General features: G+C 32.8%; 1 protein-coding gene across 1 annotated transcript in view; it reads left to right on the forward strand.

The window, feature by feature from the left end:
• The first annotated feature begins 339 nt into the window (after positions 1-339).
• LOC111049578 (protein diaphanous) overlaps positions 340-23,183 on the forward strand; it is a 109,306-nt gene continuing 86,462 nt past the window's right edge. The window contains exons 1-2 of the mRNA XM_039442175.1: positions 340-562; positions 1,671-1,726. Of these exons, the coding sequence (XP_039298109.1) occupies positions 1,688-1,726 (39 nt within the window). The 5' untranslated portion in view covers positions 340-562; positions 1,671-1,687. The remainder of the gene's footprint in view (positions 563-1,670; positions 1,727-23,183) is intronic.

The following is a 23,183-nucleotide window of genomic DNA, read 5'->3' on the forward strand; positions in this document are numbered from 1 at the left end:
AATAATGTTTTCATCAATGATTATTCTTCATGATGAAGCCTCACATCAAAGAAAAACTAAGATCACATTTTTAGAGGCACCTCTAAAATTTGGCTAACCAACAATATTATTGAAAATAGGTACTATAAAGGAAAATTATTCAAAACTTATCCAAAATTACGAATCATTGATATTCATAGAATAAGGATAAAGATTTCTTAATCATTTGTTCATAAATTATTATAAAATTCCCAAATAAAAAGGCTGTGCTAACAGATCCAGTTTGAATGTACGCGCGTGAATCATTCTCTATGTACACGCTCCTGGTGGAGATTTCTTGTTCTTCATTTCAGTCGACAGTTCAATCAGTTTCAGTTTGAGTTTGAGTTCGGAGTTGTTTCAGAATTTGTGAATTTGAGGGAAACGGTCATAATGGTGTATCTTATAATTTAAATTTTATTGTGTGTTTGTGTTATTTCATGTAATCATTCGTGTATTGAAACAATTTTTTAACTTCAATGCTTGTAATGAATAATATGATTGGCGATATTGTGGGGTTAACCCTGTTCCAGTGAATCATTCTGTAAGTAGATTTGCAATTCTATTCTACTTTATTTAACGTATATAAATGTTTTCATTAATCATCTGGAAAAAATACTAGGATTTAATTCATCTTATCTATTAATTTTTTCAAGTTTTTTAACAATCACATTAATAACGGAAAATAGACCACGCATCAGCCACGATTTCGAACATAACCTTTTTATGAAAAGTAAACATGGATAACTTGTAATATATTATTAAAACAAATAACTTGCAATTCTTAACAAACAAAATCAAAAATTGTTATCCAATTTAAATTAAAATTATTCAATAACCTTTCAAGTTAGAGTGAAAAATGTTTATTCTCATATGAACTTTGTTAGCTTATCGATAAGCTACTTTTGTGATGTCGTATTCAGCTAATGACTTCATGATTATTTCTATCTTGTCTAGTGACATGAAAATTCATTTTGATTAATATACTTATCATATTATTGTCTGAAGAATTGGTCCAGGTAGTTGTAATTGCTTTGATAGGCCTGAACAAACTTAATAGTTTGAGCTTGTTAACAAGTGGTTGCGATAGGATTTTACTGAAACTGAAGCTTAAAAGCTAGATGAAATCTTTTAAATAATTTTGATAGAGTTTCTATCGAGTATTGTGCCTTTATTAATTCTTCATGTTATAAGTTTACCATCAATTGATTCTTGTTTATGTTATTCTATAATATACTGTGAACATAACCTATATTCAGATGCGCGCTGGGCTAGATTCCATGGTGATCTGTAGACCCTTTTTCTTCTACATATATCAATATCAATACTAATTTCAGAATTTACATATGCATAAAAATTTTGAAGAGTGACATTCTACAGTATATTATGTTCATTGTAGCCTACTTGGTTAAGCACAATAATTAAGAGCTTTTGATACTATTTGAAGAGATAAAACTAAAGGAGATTATAATAATTCACATTCATCATATCAATTTTCTATGTAAACACTATCATACCCTTCACTGCTGCCTTATTGTGGAATAAGGGGAATTTGAACCAATAAGTTCATCTCTTATCAGCTAGTCTGCCGGCTATTCAATGTTAGACTGTATAAAATATTTGAAAATTATAGAATTTTCTTCTCTTTTCAGGTTGCTGGTTCATCAAAATGTCTCGAAAGGACAAAAACATGGGAAGCGGAGGCTTTGTGAGTAAAATTTCCTTCTTATTTTTAAAACCTTAAATTTATTTTTTATACAGCCCAAATTGATCAATTCCAAAGAAATTGATTTGTGCTGAAAAATGAAGGATTATCATTCATAATGTATTCATCTTACGTTGTAATTTTTGAATATAAAGTGCGTTCAATGTGAGATAGATGCAATAGCCACATTGGTCTAATTCTTTTTTATAAGTATTTTCTCTTAGATACTTACATATTTATTTCTTTTCTGTCACCCTATTGGTTTTTCAATTAAGGCTAGATGTTATTATGGGCCGGTTTCCGAGCTCGGGATTTAGTTCAGTTCTAGACTTTAAACAGCTGGAGTCAGAAAATTAGCTTTCCAAAACGGGGCGTAGTCGCAGTTTTTATTTTCTCATTTCTATAATTGGAAACGTATTTCCTTGACGAGATAAAACATTTCTAAATAATTCAAAATAGCTGAAACTTGACACTATTTTCTCTTTATTCTATTTTGTGTTTAATTTTCTAGTTTTTTGAAATTTAATTCAAACGTGACTTTGACAATGACTACGCCCCGTTTTGGAAAGCCAATTTTCTTACTCCAACTGTTTAAAGTCTAGGAATTAGCCAAAACCCGAGCTCGGAAACCGGCCCTAAATGTAGCTAAGATAGTTTTATTGTAGACACATGTTACATATGTTGATATCGACGATGTCAATGTATTTCCTGTAAATATTGATGGCTAATAAAACTCTTATTATTATTCTATCAGTTGAGATTTTAAGCTATTAAGTTGCATACAGACTTATGCGCCACTAACACGCTCATTTGGCTTTTCATCAGCTGATGCTATGTTTATTATATCTGTAACCTACTGTTTCTATAGGCCTACCAATACAGATATAATAAGCTTAGAATCAGCTGATGAAAAGCGAAATGCGCGTGTTAGTGGCGCATAAGTTAGTACACACCTTTAGGCTAGTATTACAGTAAGCTACCAGTCTCGGCAAACAGTGGGTCGCCAAGTGTCCGAACGAGTCGGGAGGCATTAGTTGCCATTGCGCTCTTTACATTAGGGTCGCCAAATTCTGGTGGTGTCTCACTCGGGTCACCAATCCGGGTGTCTCACTGGTGTCCCAGCTTGCTTTACATTAGGCCGCCAATGCTTGCTCTCTGACGAATATCTGGTCGCTTAATGTAAACTTGCGTACATACTTGGGCGCCACGAACAGCGTATTTCACTTTTCATCATATGATGTTCAGCTTATTATACAGACATCTGTATCTGCAAAGAAACAGTAAGATACAACAGCTGAGGTAAAGTGAAATGCGCATGCGTGTGGCGCTCAAGTCTGTCTAGTGTTCAACCTTACTACGAGCCTTGATTTTTTTGGAAACCCACGATACCATTAATGTTGTATTGCTTTCATTCTACCTTCTTCTATTAAATGTTCTTGTTGAATTCGACTTCCATCCGATAGTGGGGGGTTTTCAAACTTAGTCTTGAAACCATGATATCAAGAGTCTTGAGTCATGAGTCATGAGTCATGAGTCTTGATATCATGCAAGTTATATCTGTATTGATGGGAGAAGATTAATATCCATTTTATTAATATCAAGTTAGGTGTGAAACAATAATTCATTTTTAATTTAACCTAATATCCAATATCCAATCTCTCGATCAATGACCCGGCCATTCCTGGATAGATCGCGTCAGTCAGTATATTTCAACATGAGAGAAAAAAAACACTGGTCAAACAGACCACACTTTACTTGATCATGATGGCAGTGTTACAGATCACAAGTGTCTTAATTAAAAAAATCATTAATATTATTTATAGACTCTTTAGAATTAGCAACTTAGACAAGGAGGGCCTGAAGATGATTACCAAATATAAGGGACCTTACTTTCGGTACTGTGTCGTTACCTTGTCACGTAATAACCAATCTTGTCATTATTTTTTATTATTAAATAATGATGAATTAGAATCATCAAAATGACAACCAGGCGGGATAAAATCACTGAAAAAAAACATAAAAACTTCTAAGAAATACGAATTTTAACAATACATTTTTATTAATGTTATTCAATAAATTTGATTGAATATCCAATGTTATTTTATCCCATAGAATATTCCATAAATTTTATTGAATAACATTAACAAAAAAGTATTGTTAAATTTCATATTTCTGAGAAGTTTTAATGTCTTTTTTTCTAGTGATTTTATTCCTCCTGGTTGTCATTTTGATGATTCCAAATCAGCTTGGCGATAATATGTTGTTTTTTGAACTATACACATGTTTCGTTGAAACCCAACTTTTGGTAGAATTTAAACTGAGGATTTTCAAATTCAATAGAGAAACAGTTTTGGGCTAAAAGCCTTTTTCGTATTTTCAAGTATTGGTAGAGTGGACATTACTGTCCAAACGTCGCCACTTCAACAAATAAAGAAGTCATTCTATTGTGTGGATTCGAGATATTCAATAAATTGTGGTACTTGAACATTTTATAACGGTAGGGATAGTAGTGTGAGTAATCTATAAAATTTGTAATTGCTAAAATGTGACATTGTAATAGAATAATAAGTCACAAAAAATAGGTTAATATCATAGAGAAAAGATACCGTTGAACTTGTTACAATAATTGTATACAATTATTGTATTATTTATCTCTGCTTATATTTATCTGATTCTCACACAGTATACACAGAGAAAAGATACCGTTGAACTTGTCACAATTGTATTATTATTTATCTCTGCTTATATCTATCTGATTTTCACCCAGTATACAGTATACCAAAGTGTGCTTGTCCCAATACTGTAATGACTGATTATGACGGAGCTATCCAAAATTATTGTTAAAACCATTTACTAGACTCAATAAAGTTATCCTTGTATTACATAGCTCTCTTTTCCAATACCTTACAATCCCTGAGTTTTTTCCACATAAAATCATGTTTATTGGAAAATCAATAAGTATTTTAGATTTCTTTTATTATTGTCCACAATCTATTTTCGTTGAAGCATACTCAGAAACGTTGTGAGAATAGATGCTGGCAAACACACAAAACTTTTTAAAGGAAACTAGACTGATATTTAGTGTTTTGCATCCTCGCACTAGGATGATGTTTCTAGAGCAAACTTGTTTGATGTATTTTATTGCAAGAGCTCTAAATACGAACTGATTAAATTTCTCAATATTTCTTGTTTTTATATTTTCATATTTTTTTTGTATTATTCTCTCCCACCGTTTTTGTTTCACTGAGTATCGTTGTTAAATTATAATTTAGTATTGTATTGGAGGGTTAAGTGTAAGAGAGGGCCGACTGCGCCCTAATTTCGCCCTCCTAGGTCAAAAATAAAGGCAGTCATGAAAATAAAAATGTTCCAAAAGAGAAACTACCAATTAATTAATCAACAAACGGTTGAATCACCTCTTTTGAAATCACGTGTAAAATTTTATAATATTGAACATTGAATCAATATTATAATGTTAGCAGGCTCTATTAAAGTTTATTTTCATGTAATTATAGCTTTATATATGATGGTAGGAAGTGATAGATTGTTACTGCTGCACTAATTTAAATTTTATTATCATTTTATAATTCAGTATAAACACTGAATTACAAAATGAGTGGAAATGAAAATAAATTAAGTGGAGAGTTCAGAGAATTATGTAATTGAAAAAATAACTTTTATCCATTGATAAACTAATTTCTTTCAAAATCTTATGAAAATGAAATTGAATGAAAATGAATTTAAATTTTATCATCACTTTTTAATTCAGTGTTTATAATGGAGAGTTCAGAGAATTATGTAATTGAAAAAAATAACTTTTATCCATTAATAAACTAATTCCTCTCAAAATCTTATGAAACCTAAACATTATTTTACAATAATTGTGTGTGTTCAAGTTGTATTCAAATCAATACTACATTTTTGTAAATATGCCTCCTAAATATTTAACTTTCTTGGCTGGCATTTGCTCTGCATCAATATTGACCATAAATCTAAATCAACAGTTTCTGTTTATATATATTTTGTTCAGTGTCTGTTATAAACTATTAAGACTCTTATTAAATCAAATGGACCATTAAACCTATCAATTCAACACGGATTTGATGATCATTATATTTAATGAGTGTCCTAGAAACCGGGCACGAGCGTTTGATATTTCCAACTGAGTCATGCCCGGTTTCTAGGACACTCATTAAATCTAATGGACCATCAAATCTGTGTTGAATTTATAGGTTTAATGGTCCATTAGATTTAATATGAGTCTTGATAGTTTATAACAGAAACTAACTAAACATTGATTCAATTCAAAATTGTCAATTAAATTTCTGTGTAATAGTTAAGACGATATTGTCATTGTTGGAAAAAGTTGACACAATCAATTACGAGAAACTATTCTAGGTTCTTACGTCTATATTCTATCTAGGAACCTCAATATCAATACTGTTTGTTAGTTTAACTTGTTTTCATTTTGGTACAAACTTCTGTAGAATCATAATTTTATAATGAAGAATACATTATTTAGATGATAGTGTAGGAATATTTTTTTGGTTTGGGATAATATTACATTATAATTATGTATTTATTTTGAGATACATATGAGAGTACATATAGAATACATTATTAGATGATAGTGTAGAAATATTTTTTGTTTTTGGAATAATATTACAGTATAATTATTTATTTATTTATTTTGAGATACATATGAGAGTACATATAGAATACATTATTAGATGATAGTGTAGGAATATTTTTTTGTTTTTGGGATAATATTACATTATAATTATTTATTTATTTTGAGATACATATGAGAGTACATATAGAATACATTATTAGATGATAGTGTAGGAATATTTTTCGTTTTTGGAATAATATTACAGTATAATTATTTATTTATTTATTTTGTGATACATATGATAGCACAAGTATAATATCCAATAATTGCTCTCTTAACACATAATACAAGTAAACAATTATAGTATTAATAATAGGTAAACAGTGATAAATGTATTGTAGTTCAACTGACTACTGTTATTTAGCTGCCCCGTAATAATCTATATCTATAAAAGGCCAAGCCCCGACAGACTGAAATCACACCACAGCCCAAACTACTGAGCCTACCAAACTAGAAATTTTGCACACTTCCAATAAAATTTGTCCTGCCTTATATGTTTTATTTGATAATATGTCTTTGGATGGGACTGTATTACTGTACTTTTTAAACCGCTGCAATGTTGAACACCTTTTAATGTATTCTTTAATGCATTTTTTACTTGAAATAGTTATTTGTGCAACTAGTGCGCAAAGTGACAGTTTGCTGCATCGAAAGAAACGTTTACGCCCGAGCCATAGGCGAGGGCGGAATAGTTTCTTGAGTGCAGCAAACGAACTTTGCGCACGTATTTCACATTAAATTTTCCTACAGTTACCATTGAATATGAAAAGTGGGTAATTATGGGTAAAATTCCCTGAAATCCATCAAATGTTTTTCTGTGTAACTTTATTATTAATAAAAACCTCAATTTATTTAAAATTGAATTATAATGATTAGTAATTCAATTGAAAATTCATGTGACTGCTTGAAGGGGGTTTATGTTATGTAAGCATTGAAATGACTATAATCAAGGCACATAATAAATAGAACGTTGTTCTTCACTGCCATTATAACGTGGGCCTCACTATGAGTGTTACCAACTTAATTTTGATTTTGCTGCACTGGTGCTCCATATAACCTACTAACTATTTTGCGTTGTCATGCTGCAAATCTGGAGTACGCAAAGTACTCACTTTGCGCACTAGTGCGGAAAAGTGATTCTTTGCAGCCTGCAATCAGTGCAGAAATGGTCACTTTTCAGGGTATCTGTAGGAAAATATAATACCTCAATTACCTATAGTTCATGTTTCTCAAACTATTTTCCCTATCCAAACTGATTACTGACTCCTCAGTTAAGAACTTTATTTATTCAATCATTAGTCATGAATCATTGCACTTTTGAATTGATAACTCATAGGTGAAAGATAGGAAATTAAGTCGATCTCTTATGAAATGGAGACTTTGCTTACTCATTTCCTGTGCCTCCCAAGATTTAGACGTGTATGGATGATAGATATTTTGTATGTTCATCTTAGAAACAATTTATTGTACAGATAATGGCCCATATGAATAAAACCAGAGCAAATGCTCATGAGCAAAAGCATGGAGCATAAGGTTTTGCTCATGAGCAAAAGGTAGAAGCAAAAGCATTTGCTCATTTTTATATGAATAAGCTTCACCTTATACTCTTACCTTATGCTCCTGAACTCTGGAGCAAATACGTAAGATTTTCATCAGCTGATTCGCTTTTGTAGCCTTAGTTTGTTTTTATAGCTCACGGAAGCGCTAAATATGGAGCACCGCTTGTGTTTGAGTCGTCTGCTCTGTTTTCTATTTATGAATAGAGTTTTAGGTTAGTTGAGTTTAGAATTTTGAAATAATAGCGTGAAAAAATGTCATCTCTATAATAATCTTCAGCATATTCTTATAATATCAATAGCCTTCTTATAATTGTCTACACTCTCATCTTCTTAAATGCCTATTTCCTATTTTGTGATGGCTATCTTTATAACAGATACAGCTATCTTTTGTATTTATTCTTTTGTAGGGATAATGGTGATATATATCATGGTTGAATCTAAAAAGAGTTTTATAGTTCTCAACTATTGGTTGTGATCGTATCTGGTATAGTTTCCTCTTCCTCATACGAATTAGTTGAGCCATTTCACTATGAGCAAAAGGTGATAAGCTGCTCTAGACTAGACTCACCTTTTTTGAAGCATTTGCTTCAAATGTTGAGCAAATGCTCTAGTTTATTCATACAGTTTTGAGTATAAGCTTTTACTCTTGAGCAAATGCTAAAACTATTTTTTTGATGAGCATGAGCAAAAGGTTTTGCTCACGTTTATTCATGGAAGATGAAGCAAATGCTCCATATTTTAGAAGTATAAGCAAATGCTCAACTTTATTCATATGGCCCAAAGTGTTGGTGAGTGCCCATTTTCCATATACTTTTAGAGTTCGCCCACCTACCTCATTACGTCCTCCTCTCTCTGGCATACGGTCCATTTCCAATAAATAAGCCGAACCGTAATCGGAAAGTTAATGGGTTCAACTCAGGGTTTCCTTGCGTTTAATGGCTCCGAGCCTCGTAAACTTTGTAATTACCTTGAGCTTCTAAAGTGCGTTTAAAATTCAATAACGCATGCAAATTTCAGTCACTAGTTCGTTCACAGTTGGAGCGGATTCCATTTCCTGACTTTGCACTGTTCCTAAAACTTGCAATTATACTTTTGAAGTCAGCAGATTAGTTCTATTTGTGCATAAAAACAATCCTCTAGATTAATTGACCGAACGAAGTGAGGTCTAAGATTCAAGTCGACGGTTTGGCATTTCTCTTAATGTTTATATGTTGCGCATTTACGGCGAAACGCCGTAAAGATTTCCTTTAGATTCAAATGAATGTAGAGGAAAATTTCCAGTGTACAGAGTGTTCTGAAAAAAGGTTCCCATAAGCCAGGGGGTGATTCCTCACATCAAAAGAAGAAAAAAAGTTCCAATTAACATAGGTCCGAAAATGCTTGGTTACCAAGTTATACAGGATGGAAGATTTCGTCTGAATTTCAGTTCTCCTGCCCTACGGGTATTTGTTGGCTGTTAATTAAGATGTTAAATTCAGCGAACTTTATGTAAAATGAACTGAGAAATTTAATAAAACCGTTTCCAGACCGTTAGCTACAGTAATTTTTAAGATATGTGACGGAATACGCGAAACTTGGTCCCGAAAAACAAATTCCTTCAAGGTTTGAAGCTGAATTACTATGTTAAATGTACAATAAACACAAAATATTTTCCTATGCTTTATGTAAAATGAACTGAGAAATTTAATAAAACCGTTTCCAGACCGTTAGCTACAGTAATTTTTAAGATATGTGACGGAATACGCGAAACTTGGTCCCGAAAAACAAATTCCTTCAAGGTTTGAAGCTGATTTACTATGTTAAATGTACAATAAACACAAAATATTTTCCTACAGAACTTGTAGAAAATTTAATTTCGAAGAGAAACATGTAGAATAAGTCTATAATAGTCAAATGCAACATTGAAAAAATAATCCTTAATTACATACAAAACGCATGAAAAATAGAGAGAGCTTAACAGATTTTGACTATTTTTTATGTATTTAAGGATTATTTTTTCAAGGTTGCGTTTGTCTATTATAGACTTATTCTACATCTTTCTCTTCGAAATTAAATTTTCTACAAGTTTTGTATGAAAATATTTTGTGTTTATTGTACATTTAACATAGTAAATCTGCTTCAAACCTTAAAGGAACTTGTTTTTCGGGACCAAGTTTCGCGTATTTCGTCACATATCTTAAATATTACTGTAGCTACATGTCTGGAAACGGTTGTATTCAATTTCTCAGTTAATTTCACATAAAGTACGCTGAATTTAACATCTTAATTAACAGCCAACAAATACCCGTAGGGCAGGGGAACTGAAATTCAGACGAAATCTTCCACACTGTATAACTTGGTAACTAAGCATTTTCGGACCTATGTTAATTAGAACTTTTTTCTTCTTTTGATGTGAGGAATCACCCCCTGACTTATGGGCACCTTTTTTCAGAACCCTCTTTACATTGGATTTGTGATTTTGTGATTTGAAGATTCTACATAAGTTGAATTCATAAGGCGCAAGTGTGTGTTATGTATACAACTCTTACTTCCATCCAATTCTCTCGATATACCGTACATTTAATGTCTCAAACAATACAGAATTGTTCTCAATGAGTTCAATGTCAAAAACATAATACTGACTTGAATAGGTGTATTTGAATTGCACACTTGAATACGCTAACAGGCTCTATCGTTTGAATATCTGAATTGAGTTATTGATATCTCAATGCTTATTGACTCGATCATTGATATTGTTGAGGGTAATATCATAGAGAAACATTAGCTAAGTAGATATCCCATGGTATAGGGAATTTAAGTCGCAACTTTTACTGTTATCACAAGCCGATTACTGTCGATTATTGTCGATTTTTACTGTTTTGTTGGGGTGAGAGTGTAAGAACGGCACAATTTGAGAGACTACCAGCGTCACACAACTTCATGGGAAAGAACTATGTGAACTATCGGCTTGGGATAACAGTAAAAGTTGCGACATAAACGCCCTTTACCATGGGATATCTACTAATGCTATTGTTTCTCTATGGTAAGATGTTGTATTCCTAATACATAAGGCCTTACTAAAAACATTAGAATGATTCATATTTTCAAGTGTATTGGATGAACTTGATAACTTTTGAATTTTTTTTTGACACAGGCTTATTGATGTAATATTAATTGTTCATTCACGTTTAAAGTGATCAATTATATTTTATTAACCAAGAAATGAAATTTTTCAATATTTTCATAATAAATTTTCATAATTAAGATGAAATATTTTGTTTATTAATTATTAATTCTACATTGTTGAAAGCGATCTGGCGAGAAAGAGATGGCGCTATCAGCTTTATTGAATAATAAACAAGGATAGCAATACCATTGCTAATCAAACATTGCCATTATAACGTGGACTTCATTATAGTAAGTAACTTACTTCCGGTGTTTTATGGTGTCTTTAGTAAGTAACTATAGTAAGTTACTTCCGGTGTCTCACGGTGTCTATAGTAAGTAACTTACTTCCGGTGTCTCACGGTGTCTATAGTAAGTAACTTACTTCCGGTGTATACAATTGACTATATCAATTTTATAAAATAAATAATTTTACTTATAACACTTTGTATCTGACTCCTCGCGGACAAAGTCCAGTAACATACTGTACTTTTTGTGAGTAGTATCTTGTTCACTTGTTACTTGTCGTGTTATACTTTTGTTAATATTTTGTATGAATTTCGAGTGAATAAAAATTTGATTTGATTTGTTTTATGGTGTCTATAGTAAGTAACTATAGTAAGTAACACTATAGTAAGTAACTTACTTCCGGTGTCTTCTGGTATCTTACGTGTCTTCGCCACGGTCTTTGGATTGGGGAATCTTCATAATTTTCAATGGATTGTCGAATGGTTACGGAAGAATATTCAACTCCTCGTAACCTTCCAATATCAAACTAAAACCTCTTGATTGTATTCCATTTCCGAGCATCGTGAATCACTTTCTTAGTTCACATTTGAATCATCAAAACTTTAATTTAGGGTTCAATTTCAATCACCCTTTCAATCATTCAAAGTTTATCATTTCTTGGCCAGGATAGCCGAGACGACTAAGACGTTACACCCTTCAGTCTGCAGTCTGCTACTTGGTCGTGGGTTCGATTCCCGTCGGTAGGCATGGACGTTTGATCACCTCATCTAATCACCCTCGCACTTTTCATTAGCCACGCACAAGCAAAAAGCTCATGTGGGCATCATCCTCAATAAAATAATATTAAAAAGTTATTGATCGATATGTTCAAATCCATAGAATGAAGTTAATTGATTAATTTTCTATCAATAGTCAACTTGATCGATGATTATTGAATTACACTTTGAAATTTACTGAAAGTTGTTGAACGAGAGTGAATCAACTTTATTTTCATTTTTGAAGTTGATAAACACTCCATTAACCACTCAAAACTATTGATATGATTTCTACTATATCAATAGTGAATTACTCCAACACTGAGATAAAAATTGTAATACTGTGTTCCAAATGGACATGAGAATAAACTAAACGAGGTAAATGTTCGAATTTCAAATAAGTAACCGTAGTCATAACTAATCCAGATCCTAATTTTTTAGGCCCGGTTGCACAACAGCCGGTTAAATTTTAACCGTGATTAATTTCACAAGAGAAGCTTGAACCAATCTTCTTTTATGTAATTAAGAATATTGATGTGTAACTTTTCCATAATTGAAGAGATTTGAAAATTTATTAAAATAAAGTGGATTTTTTGACAACATTTCAAGTCTCTTCAATTATATTTATGTATAGTATAGAATGTTACACTCTATACTCTCTGTGTGTAGCCCATAAAAGCTTGAACCAATCAGAGAAGCTTTTTTCAAAAACGCCTTCTTCTTCTGATTGATTCTCGTGGAATTAATCACGGTTAAAATTTAACCGACTTTTGTGCAACCGGGCCTAAAAGTCAGAGAAGCCTTTTTTCAAAAACGCCTTCTTCTGATTGGTTCTCGTAGAATTAATCACAGCTAAAATTTTGTGCAACCAGCACTTAGTGTTTATATTATTTATATTTCTAGAATTTCTATTTTAACCTTATTTAGACTGGAATTGTTTGGATTGTTTTGGATTAATTCTGTTGTTTCTCTCCCAGACATTACTTTGATTTTGTGAATTTGTAACTTAAATGAAATGAATGCAGATTTATTTCAATGCATTACTTTCAAAATTTCAGTCGACTGGTTTAAAACAATGACTTTATAGCCGTTGATTTCATTATTCTCTTGTGAGTATGAATTATACTGTAGTCAAATCAAATCAAGTTTATTACACAACAAACATGATACGGTAGTATCATGACAAATACAAATTAGAAACAAGTGAAGGAAGTAACTTGTTTGTAGAGAATAACTTATTAAATAACTTGTTTGTAAATAACTTATTTGTAGAGAATTTATTATAACTTCGTGCTACACACAGAGAGTATAGAGTGTAACATTCTATACTATACATAAATATAATTGAAGAGACTTGAAATGTTGTCAAAAAATCCACTTTATTTTGATAAATTTTCAAATCTCTTCAATTATGGAAAAGTTGCACATCAATATTCACTCTACAAACTTAATTACATAAATATACTGTAAATTATAGCATTATTATATAGCAGTGTTTGATTAGCAATGGTATTGCTATCCTTGTCTATCATCCAACAAAGCGGATAGCACTATATCTTTCTCGCTTTGCTCTGTTGCCAGATCGACTTTCAATAATGTATAATCAACAATTAATTAACAAAATATTTCATCTTGATTATGAAAATTCATTATTAAATTATTGAAAAATATAATTTCTTGCTTAATAAAATATAATTGATTATTTTAAACAAGAATGAACAGTTAATATTACATCAATAAACCTGTATCAGCTACCGTCTATAGAAGGCATTGACAAGACAGTGGATCGGCAATGTTGTTCTGCTATCTTTCTCCACTGTCATTATAACGTGGACCTCACTGTAGATTGTAACATTCTATACTCTACATAAATATACTTTACATTTTATACTCTTATTTTGAACAAGAATGAACACTTAATATTACATCAATAAACCTGTATCAGCTTCCGTCTATAGAAGGCATTGACAAGACAGAGGATCGACAATGTTGTTCTGCTATCTTTCTCCACTGCCATTATAACGTGGACCTCACTGTAGAGTGTAACATTCTATACTCTACATAAATATACTTTCAAATATACTCTACATTTTATACTCTCTGGCTAAACGTCGGCAAAATTAAACATGTACTAAAAGTAAAGTAAACTAGTCTGTGATGAGTTTATTTTTAGTTATGTTCAGAGTAGTTTGCAATCATATTTTTCATTCACGAATGTTCTGAATGACTCTCGATGCATGCTAGCATTATTTGACCGAGGGCATGACCACAACGGTCTGTTATCTCATCGACAGACCAAGTCCATTCTAATTAATCCGCTAGTTTCATGGAACTAGTCAGTGCTGACCTTTATTACATACTTTTCACATAGTATCAGTAGGCCTATAAGTACAATGTGAAGCATAATAATTATTATTAAACGAAAATCCAAATCAAATGCTGTAGTTAACCCCGAAGACTTCTGCTCATCTAATTTCCATCTAGCTGTTTACCCTGTTGTCAATACTTGCAGTAGCAGAAGTCTTCGGGGTGATCTACAGTATTTCATCCCTAAGTCTTTTGTTTCAAGTGAAAATCAGAAAATGAAATCATATCATGGAAGTCAATATGATTGAGTCAACCTAATTCGGACTATGTGTAGCCTTATCTAAATTTGGGAGAGGAATAGCACAGGGTTACCTTAATTTTTCTCTCTCTATCATTATTGATGATTTACTTATTGTATGAATCAATAAATAATAAACTAGATCCAGATTTATGCAAATTCACATTAAATTGATCCCACTTCAGTATTTGTGATTCTAAAGTTAAGGACTTGACTGAGAAATGCTTGTCTGTTCTGCTTTTCCTGACTCTTGTATTTGTTATTTAAATTGTAGCCTTCCTCGCTATTCCTTGGTTTTCATCATCTTTTATTTATAAATTTTAAGTTATTTATCATTCAGCTTTCCACTTTTTTTATCCCTTCTTAATGCATGAGAATTATAGATTCATAATTGAAAATTATTTCAATGTAGTTTAGATCTATAATAAAAATTGAGATCTCTCTTTATAATTATAGATATAAAGCATATTGTTATGATAACTCGAGCTTACGCACAGGCCTTTGTTGCCTATGTAAGCTCTTTCCTATCTGATACAAGAATAAAATTATGATAGCTCAAGAGTTTTATTGTTTAGTATAGCTCTATATTTTGTTGTTTGATTTTAGTAAGTATATTATATCGTTTCTTGAATTGTATAAACTTTATTGCTTAAGATTCTATGTAACTGCTTTGAATTGTATTCAGAAGGAAAAAATAATTTGAATTGAATTGAAATCAGCCATAACATTCGTACAGGATTTATTTGATGAAATGCATTGAAGTAATGAAAATGAAAAATAAGGTATTCAAATTCCCCCCCCTCCTAAGGGGTACCCCCTCTACCTTGCCCACCCACTCCTCTCCAAAGATGACGACACGATAGCATACAAATATTTGCTGTTTCTACAGTAATTTGAATAGTAATTAAAAATGCAAACATTAACTAAAAAATATTGATACACAATAAAAATACCCTTGGTAATTGATAACTTTAACTATGATTCAATAATTTCAGTAGCCCTATAAAGAAAAGTGGGTATACAAAACGTATATATAGAAAAACAATTGTAAACGAAATTACAATTTGCTTATGCTATAAAGGCCTACTAAAGCGACAATATAGTTTCTCAAGCCGACACGCAGTTACGCTTTTATCATCAAACGCTTCAACGAATCCACCGGTAAATAATCGTTTGAACAAGTGCAGGAGAGCGAGAGAGACCCCGGGAGAGAAAGAGAGAATAAGAGGATACTAGAGTGTGTGTGAGAGACAGTGAGGGAGTGAGGATACTAGAGTGTGTGAGAGACAGGCCGTGAGGGAGAGGATACTAGTGTGTGAGTGTGTGTGTGTGTGTGGGAGAGAGAATAACGATAAGCAAGTGAGTGACAGAGAGGGACGTTGACCGTGACCCGTTTCAATACTGCAAAACATATGGCAGATGACATCATGTGTGACGTAATACTACTACAATAGGCCTGTATGTGCCGGGGGACACCTGTTCTTCATGCGATAAATAGGTTCACTAGAAGCTACAGGCTACAGGTAGAGCAGTAACGTCTAAACTACAGTAAAACATTTTACAGTTAACATTTTTGTATGATACACATGTAAAGTAAGCGTACACATATTATAGAATAAACAATTAAATGAATAAATAAATGAATATTAATGATAAATAAATAAATATTGATAATAAATGAGAGGGTTATTTACACATAGTAAAGTGTACACTACAATAATATTGATAACATAAATCAATAACCACGTTAATTCAATTCAATTCAGTTTATTCACAACACACAAAAATACAATGAGAAAATGCAATTATACAACAAAACAATGATAATAACACATTGAAGACAATATTTCTAAAATGATGTGTGCTGAAAGAAAGAGGGGGGAATTGATAGTATAGTATACACGACAAGAAATGATAACAGTAAACAACTACGTTAGTTGATCCATATTGAAGATATACACCATTTAAATTAATACATATATTCATTTGGACTGTTGTATAAATTAGAATTGGAACCGTTTTGGGCGGAAGCCTGTCGTACTTTTCTGTAAGTTGTGTAATTCTGAATGTGTAAATAAATCTACTTATTGGCCAATTAGAGTACAGTAATTGAAGTGTGTACCCTACAAAATGGTTGTAACAATATTTTAATTAGATATTGTTGCACACCAGTGACAATCTGACAATTTACCATGTTCAAAAAATCTGGTGTGGTGCACTCACACAACTTTCCTTGCTCATTGATCTATAAGCCTCATTAACGAGGATAATTTAGGGAATAACATTATGCCGATTGGCGGCTAAATAATTAAAACTACGATTATACTATTGTGATTGTGTTCAGAGTACATTTTCCTTTGTTTGAATTATGAAATTTGAGGATTTTTTAAAAGTTGTCAAAACAGCTGTTCTACAAATAAAATATCGACGTGTGTTCTTTTGAATAAACTGCTCTACCTAACTCACACACGAGAAGGAGGTTACAAAGTAAATTTCTCAGGGTTGGGGTGGACCCCCTGTTAGTTTCCCAGGGAAGAGACTCATGCCAGTTAATAGAGCTGATAAATAACTATACAGGGTATGAATTTGAAAAAAAAATCGGTCAAGTCATTTTTGAGAAAATCGTGATAGAAATTTAACAAAATTCATTCTCAAGAATAATTATCACGGAGCTCCAGCAATTTTCCCAGAAATGAGACCCATGTCAGTTGATAGGGCTTATAAATAGCTACCTAGGGTATAAATTTAAAGAAAATCGTTAGAGCCGTTCTTGAGAAAACCGTGAAAAACATGGTTTTTTAGCCATTATCCGCCATTTTGAATTAAATTTTATTTAATTTCTTATTGTCGGATCCTCATGGTATAAGGACCATAAGTTTAAAATTTCGAGTTAATCGGTTAATTTAGGAATGGAGTTATCGTGTTCACAGACACACACACACACACACACACACACACACACACACACACACACACACACACACACACACACACACACACACACACAGACCAACATCTAAAAATCATGTTTTTGGACTCAGGGGATCTTGAAACGTATAGAAAACATGAAATTAGGGTACCTTAAATTTTTTTGGGAAGCAATACTTTCCTTACCCATGGTAATAGGGCAAGGGAAGTAAAAAGTAGCCTACTGCATAAAAATTCATTTAATTTGTTGATTGATAATTCTTTAAAAGTATTGGGGGAGGATCGACTGTAACTCAAAACTGTAACTCCCTTTTATATCCGATTTTTGATATGTAATGATATTTCATATGATTGTAATTTTTGTATATCTATCCGACTTTTGATATGTAATGTAACTAATATTTTCCGATACATGTTTGAATGTTTCTGAGTACACTTGGAAGTTCAAGGCTTCTATAGTTAGGTCCACGTTATTGTCAGTATTAAGTAATTAAACTAATTAAGCTGGTGTCGGCTACCCTGAACGAGACATACTCTAGGGTAAGGATAGGCAAGTCTGTTGGAAGGCGTTTTCCTGTGAAGTATGGAGTAAGGCAGGGAGACGCTCTCTCGGCATTGTTGTTCAATTTAGCTCTGCACGAGGCAGTAAAGGACATTGCACATGAAAGTACTGTCGTGAATAGATTGTGGCAGGTCTGTGGATACGCAGATGACTTGGTCATAATAGCAAGAACTGTGCCGGCCTTGAGAGAAGCTTTCACTCTACTGGTGAACAATAGTGTGCCAATGGGTTTGAAAATCAATGAGGCCAAGACAAAGTATTTAAGAGTGTCACCAGCCGTAGTTAGGGGAGCTACTAGAAATATGAAAATTGGACCCTACACATTTCAGCAGGTGGATGACTTTGTATACCTGGGAACGCTTGTGACAAGTAGTGGTAAGATCACAGCTGAGATACAAAATAGAATAATGGCAGGTAACAGGTCATTCTATGCAAGTATAAAGTTATTCAAGTCTCGACTACTATCAAGAGCTACAAAGGTGAAGTTGTATAAGGCATTAGTCAGGCCTGTAGTATGCTATGGCTCTGAGACTTGGGTACTTAATGCTGGTGACATGGAAAGGCTACGAATTTTTGAAAGAAAGGTGATAAGAAGGATCCTTGGCCCTGTGTGTGAAAATGGACACTGGAAACGGAGAAAAAATTGTGAAATTGAGCGTTTCTTGGGCAGTGAGGATATCGTCAGATTTATCAAGGCTGGCAGGATTAGATGGATAGGACATATGGTAAGGATGAATGATGAAAGAGTTGCAAAATGTATATGGAGGGAAAGGCTATACAATAGAAGAAGAAGAGGTAGGCCTAGGAGTAGATGGACGGATGATGTGGAGAATGATTTAAGGACGCTTGGAGTTCGTAACTGGAGAAGGCAGGCACAGGATCGGGAGAGATGGAGGGGCTATGTCTGGGAGGCCAAGGGTTGTAACGACCTGTAGCGCTGAGGAGTAAGTAAGTAAGTAAGTAAGTATTGTCAGTATTATTTTGATTAACACTGGTGTTGCTAACCTTGTCTATCATTCGACAAAACAGATAGCGCTATCCTTTTCTAGCTTCGTAACGCTACCATATCGTTATTCAACAATTTAGAAATATAATCTGGCAAGGCAGAGAATCAGCAGCGCTGTTCTCCTATCTTTTTCCACTGCCATTATAACGTGGACTTCACTATAGTAGCTGATGTTCGAACCAATTTTTTTGCAATATCTTCGGCTAAAGCTGGAGTTGCGACTGCCCGATAATTATTTGAATGGGGGGTTTCTGACACATGCAGATATCACAGCTTCTGTTTCCCATGTGTTACACATGTGATGATGTGATTTTGGTCAGTCGGCAGTTTAGGCGGGAATTCCAAGCTGCCAGTAATTGAGAATCGCACTTTATTTCGGCAACTGATTTCTTTAGCATGGACGTTTTCCTTTAGTGAGGTCCCCTTTATCCCTACAGGGACACACTTACTTTATGCTAACACAGTAGACAGACTGGGGTGTTGAACACCCCAATTTAATTTTGCATGTTTCTTTTTAAAAATATAGAGAAAAAAGTACTTAGCCCATACCATTTTTGTTCCAAGTGCATACAGAAATCGAAAGTAAAGCACTGCTTGCTTATCAATATTTATACTAATTTTAGAAGTAAGTATGTTCCGCCTGAGTGTTGGAGCTCCTAATCTGGTTTGAAGGAATGGCTCGATCATTGCCAATGACAACTTCATCAAAAACTCACGTCTCTTCATTTTATTGTTTTGAACCTCAAGTTGTAGAGAATTATAGCATCTATTCCAATCTGATCCATCATCCCATACCACATTCGTAGTGGTCAATACAAGTAAATCTTTGTAAAAAAATTTTTGATAAAAGTCCTACATAAAAGACACTCTAGGGTGTTAGACACCCCAAACGAAGAACAAGATGAGCTGGTGACCTTGTAGAATGCTATTACTGTTTGGAAGTGGTGGAGTGCAGTTGACAATGCTTCAAACCTAATTTAGACTGGGCAAAAATTTTCATCTGATCGATATTGTCAACTGCAGAAAAGAAAAAAAATCCCCGGGGTGTGAAACACCCCAGTGTGTCTCTTTAGGGTTATAATGGTACTGGGGAAAGATAGGGGAACAGTGTTGCCGATTCTCTGCCTTGCCACTGCCTTCTATAGAGGATAGCTGATGCCGGTAATATTAACTGTTCATAGCCGAAGATATGCGAAGAAAATTGATTCCAACATAAGCTATTTGGAGTATTTCAACTTCAAACTGTACTCGGAAACATTTTAGTGACATGTCATAAAATGTTATACATTGAAATTCTAGATTGTTTGATAAAATTGCAAAAAGTAGGGTCTAACCAAAGATATGCAAAACAATTTGATTACAACATCAGGTATTTGAAATACTTGAACTTCAAACAGAACTCTAAAAAAAATTAGTAACATGACTTGCAATGTTATACATTCTATAGTGAGGTCCACGTTATAATGGCAGTGTTTGTTTAGCAATGGTATTAGCTATCCTTGTCTATCATTCAACAAAGCAGATAGCGCTATCTCTTTCTCGCTTTGCTCTGTTGCCAGTTCGTCTTTTAACAATGTAGAATTGATAATTAACTAACAAAATATTTAATCTTGATCATTAAAATTAATTATGAAATTATTGAAAAATATAATTCTTGCTCAATAAAATATAATTGATTATTTTAAACGAGAATGAACCGTTAATATTACATCAATAATCAGCTACCGTCTAATAAATAATTATGTTTAGTATATAGTAAATATTAAGTATAATAAGTAAATATTAAGTAAATATTAGTATATATAATAATAGCGGGCAGTTTGAACCGCTATTGAATTTGCTAGTTAGGTATAAAATTGTGTTTTAACAAGAAGATAAACATTTTCCAAGAAGATACAAACTGCCCATTTTTATGAAGATAAACACAATTTTCTTTAATAAAAAAATAAATCTTATAGCACCCTTTAATCTTTAAAAGATCTAAGATGGTGTAAACCGAAACTAGTTGTTCAACTATTTTAAAGTTTTTTAAAGATTAAAGGGTGCTATAAGATTTATTTTTTTATTAAAGAAAATTGTGTTTATCTTCATAAAAATGGGCAGTTTGTATCTTCTTGGAAAAGGTTAGTTAACCTTCTCATCAACCAAAGAACAATAATTTTAACTGAAAGTTTTCAGTGCTAACCAGTATCCAACTAGCGGTCACCCGTTCCATGTTAATACCGTGTGCTCGCCTCTTATCTAATCAGAGTAATTAGAAACTAACAGACCCGCATATCCAATTACGCTTATGTAGGTATACTTCCCTAAATACAGTAATATTGTTTAGTATTAGATTGTCTATCGTAGAATAGCATAGCCCACTATATTCTAGCATAGTTGATTAGTGTGAACCTGTATTGTTGCTATTATACTAGTAGTTCTGTGAACAGTAGACCTCACGCAGTATTCTCATCCACAAGTACCTGATTGAAACTATAGACCTTATGGAAATCAGCAATAGACTGGCTTCTCCACACATCTGTGTAATCACTTGTCAGCTGATTTATGATGAATAATTCTATAGTCTGATTTTTACTCTAATATTGGCGTATGAAGGAGGCTCCTTTTTCCTTTTATATTATCCTTGAAATGCAATATTTCCAAAAACCTTGTATATACGAACTCCTTTTGAATAAGCTTGAATTTTATGGATTTAGAGGTCATGCAGAGATGTTTTTGAGATCCTATCTTGTGGATAGATACCAGGCTGTGAAAAATGATTGTGAGGGCTCTCAGGTGCTCTGAATGGCAGCTGGTTAAGCGAGGGGTTCCTCAGTTTCAATTTTTCTCAGTTTCAAAATTTCTTCACAGTCATCTTCATCAATCGAATAAAAAACTTCCATCAATTCCTCCATAATAATTATTTTTACGTTCAAATAATATTTCACTAAAATCTTAATAACTATTATCTATATCGTCTACAGAAGCATTAAAAACAACCATTGATAAATAATTTACTATCAGCTGTTTCCCCATCAAATCTTTACAGAAGTCAAGTTAATCCAAATCATTTGGTTTAAACCTCTGGAGGTTTCAACTTTCCAAGAGTTTAAACTCAATACAGAGTTTAAACTGATATTGTGCAAACGGAATTTTATCTTAAACAAAAAAAATCCAGATTTAGTTTAAGCTTTAGCTTAAACTTACACTGTGCAAACGGCCCTTAGAGTTATAAAAGTCTGATTTATTTTGGCTTGAAAAGCTTTAGTTTGGCCGTGGTCTAATGACATTTCAATCTATGCCTAGTAGCTATTGATTCATTCAATATCCGATCGATTCATTAAAAATTAGAAAATGCCAAAATCTTGAATATCTTAGAATTTGCATTCCATAGACGAGTTCGTAAACTGATATGCTTGCTCATATAGAAAAGATTTTCAGTTCTATGCTTGGTCATCATATTGCTTTAAATTTCACTTTGCTGGTTTGGAGAACAATTATCGTTCCATTTCAGCGAAATGATTTATTTCATTTATCAGTTTTGATGATTGCTGCAGCCTGCCTCGTATCCGGCTAGATGAACAATCCTTCACTTCATGATTTTCGAGTGATCAGTCCCCTTATCATTTATGTCCGTTTTTATTTCTTATTCTGAAGCTATAAATCTCTGTGTGTCAACAAAGTGATTATCAAAAAATGAATAGGTGCCTTCATAGCCGTTTCAGATACAGTACTGATTTTTTTGGCAGTTTCACATATCTTGTTTGCAAAAAAACAGATAATGTTTTAGTAACGGTCGTTTTAAATCAAATTGACTTCCTGGTGGTTTGGAATGTAACTTTAACGGTTATAAGATATCTTGTTAGAGAAGGACTTGCATTTTCCAATTCACCATTGACCATTTTATATTAATTTAAGTTCACATTATTTTTTGTTACTTCTGTGTAAATTGTCTCAGCTCATCAATCATTTTAAAACCGGCTTAATTGTCCCTAACC

The sequence above is a fragment of the Nilaparvata lugens genome, chromosome X (assembly GCF_014356525.2).
Source record: "Nilaparvata lugens isolate BPH chromosome X, ASM1435652v1, whole genome shotgun sequence".
NCBI lineage: Eukaryota > Metazoa > Arthropoda > Insecta > Hemiptera > Delphacidae > Nilaparvata > Nilaparvata lugens.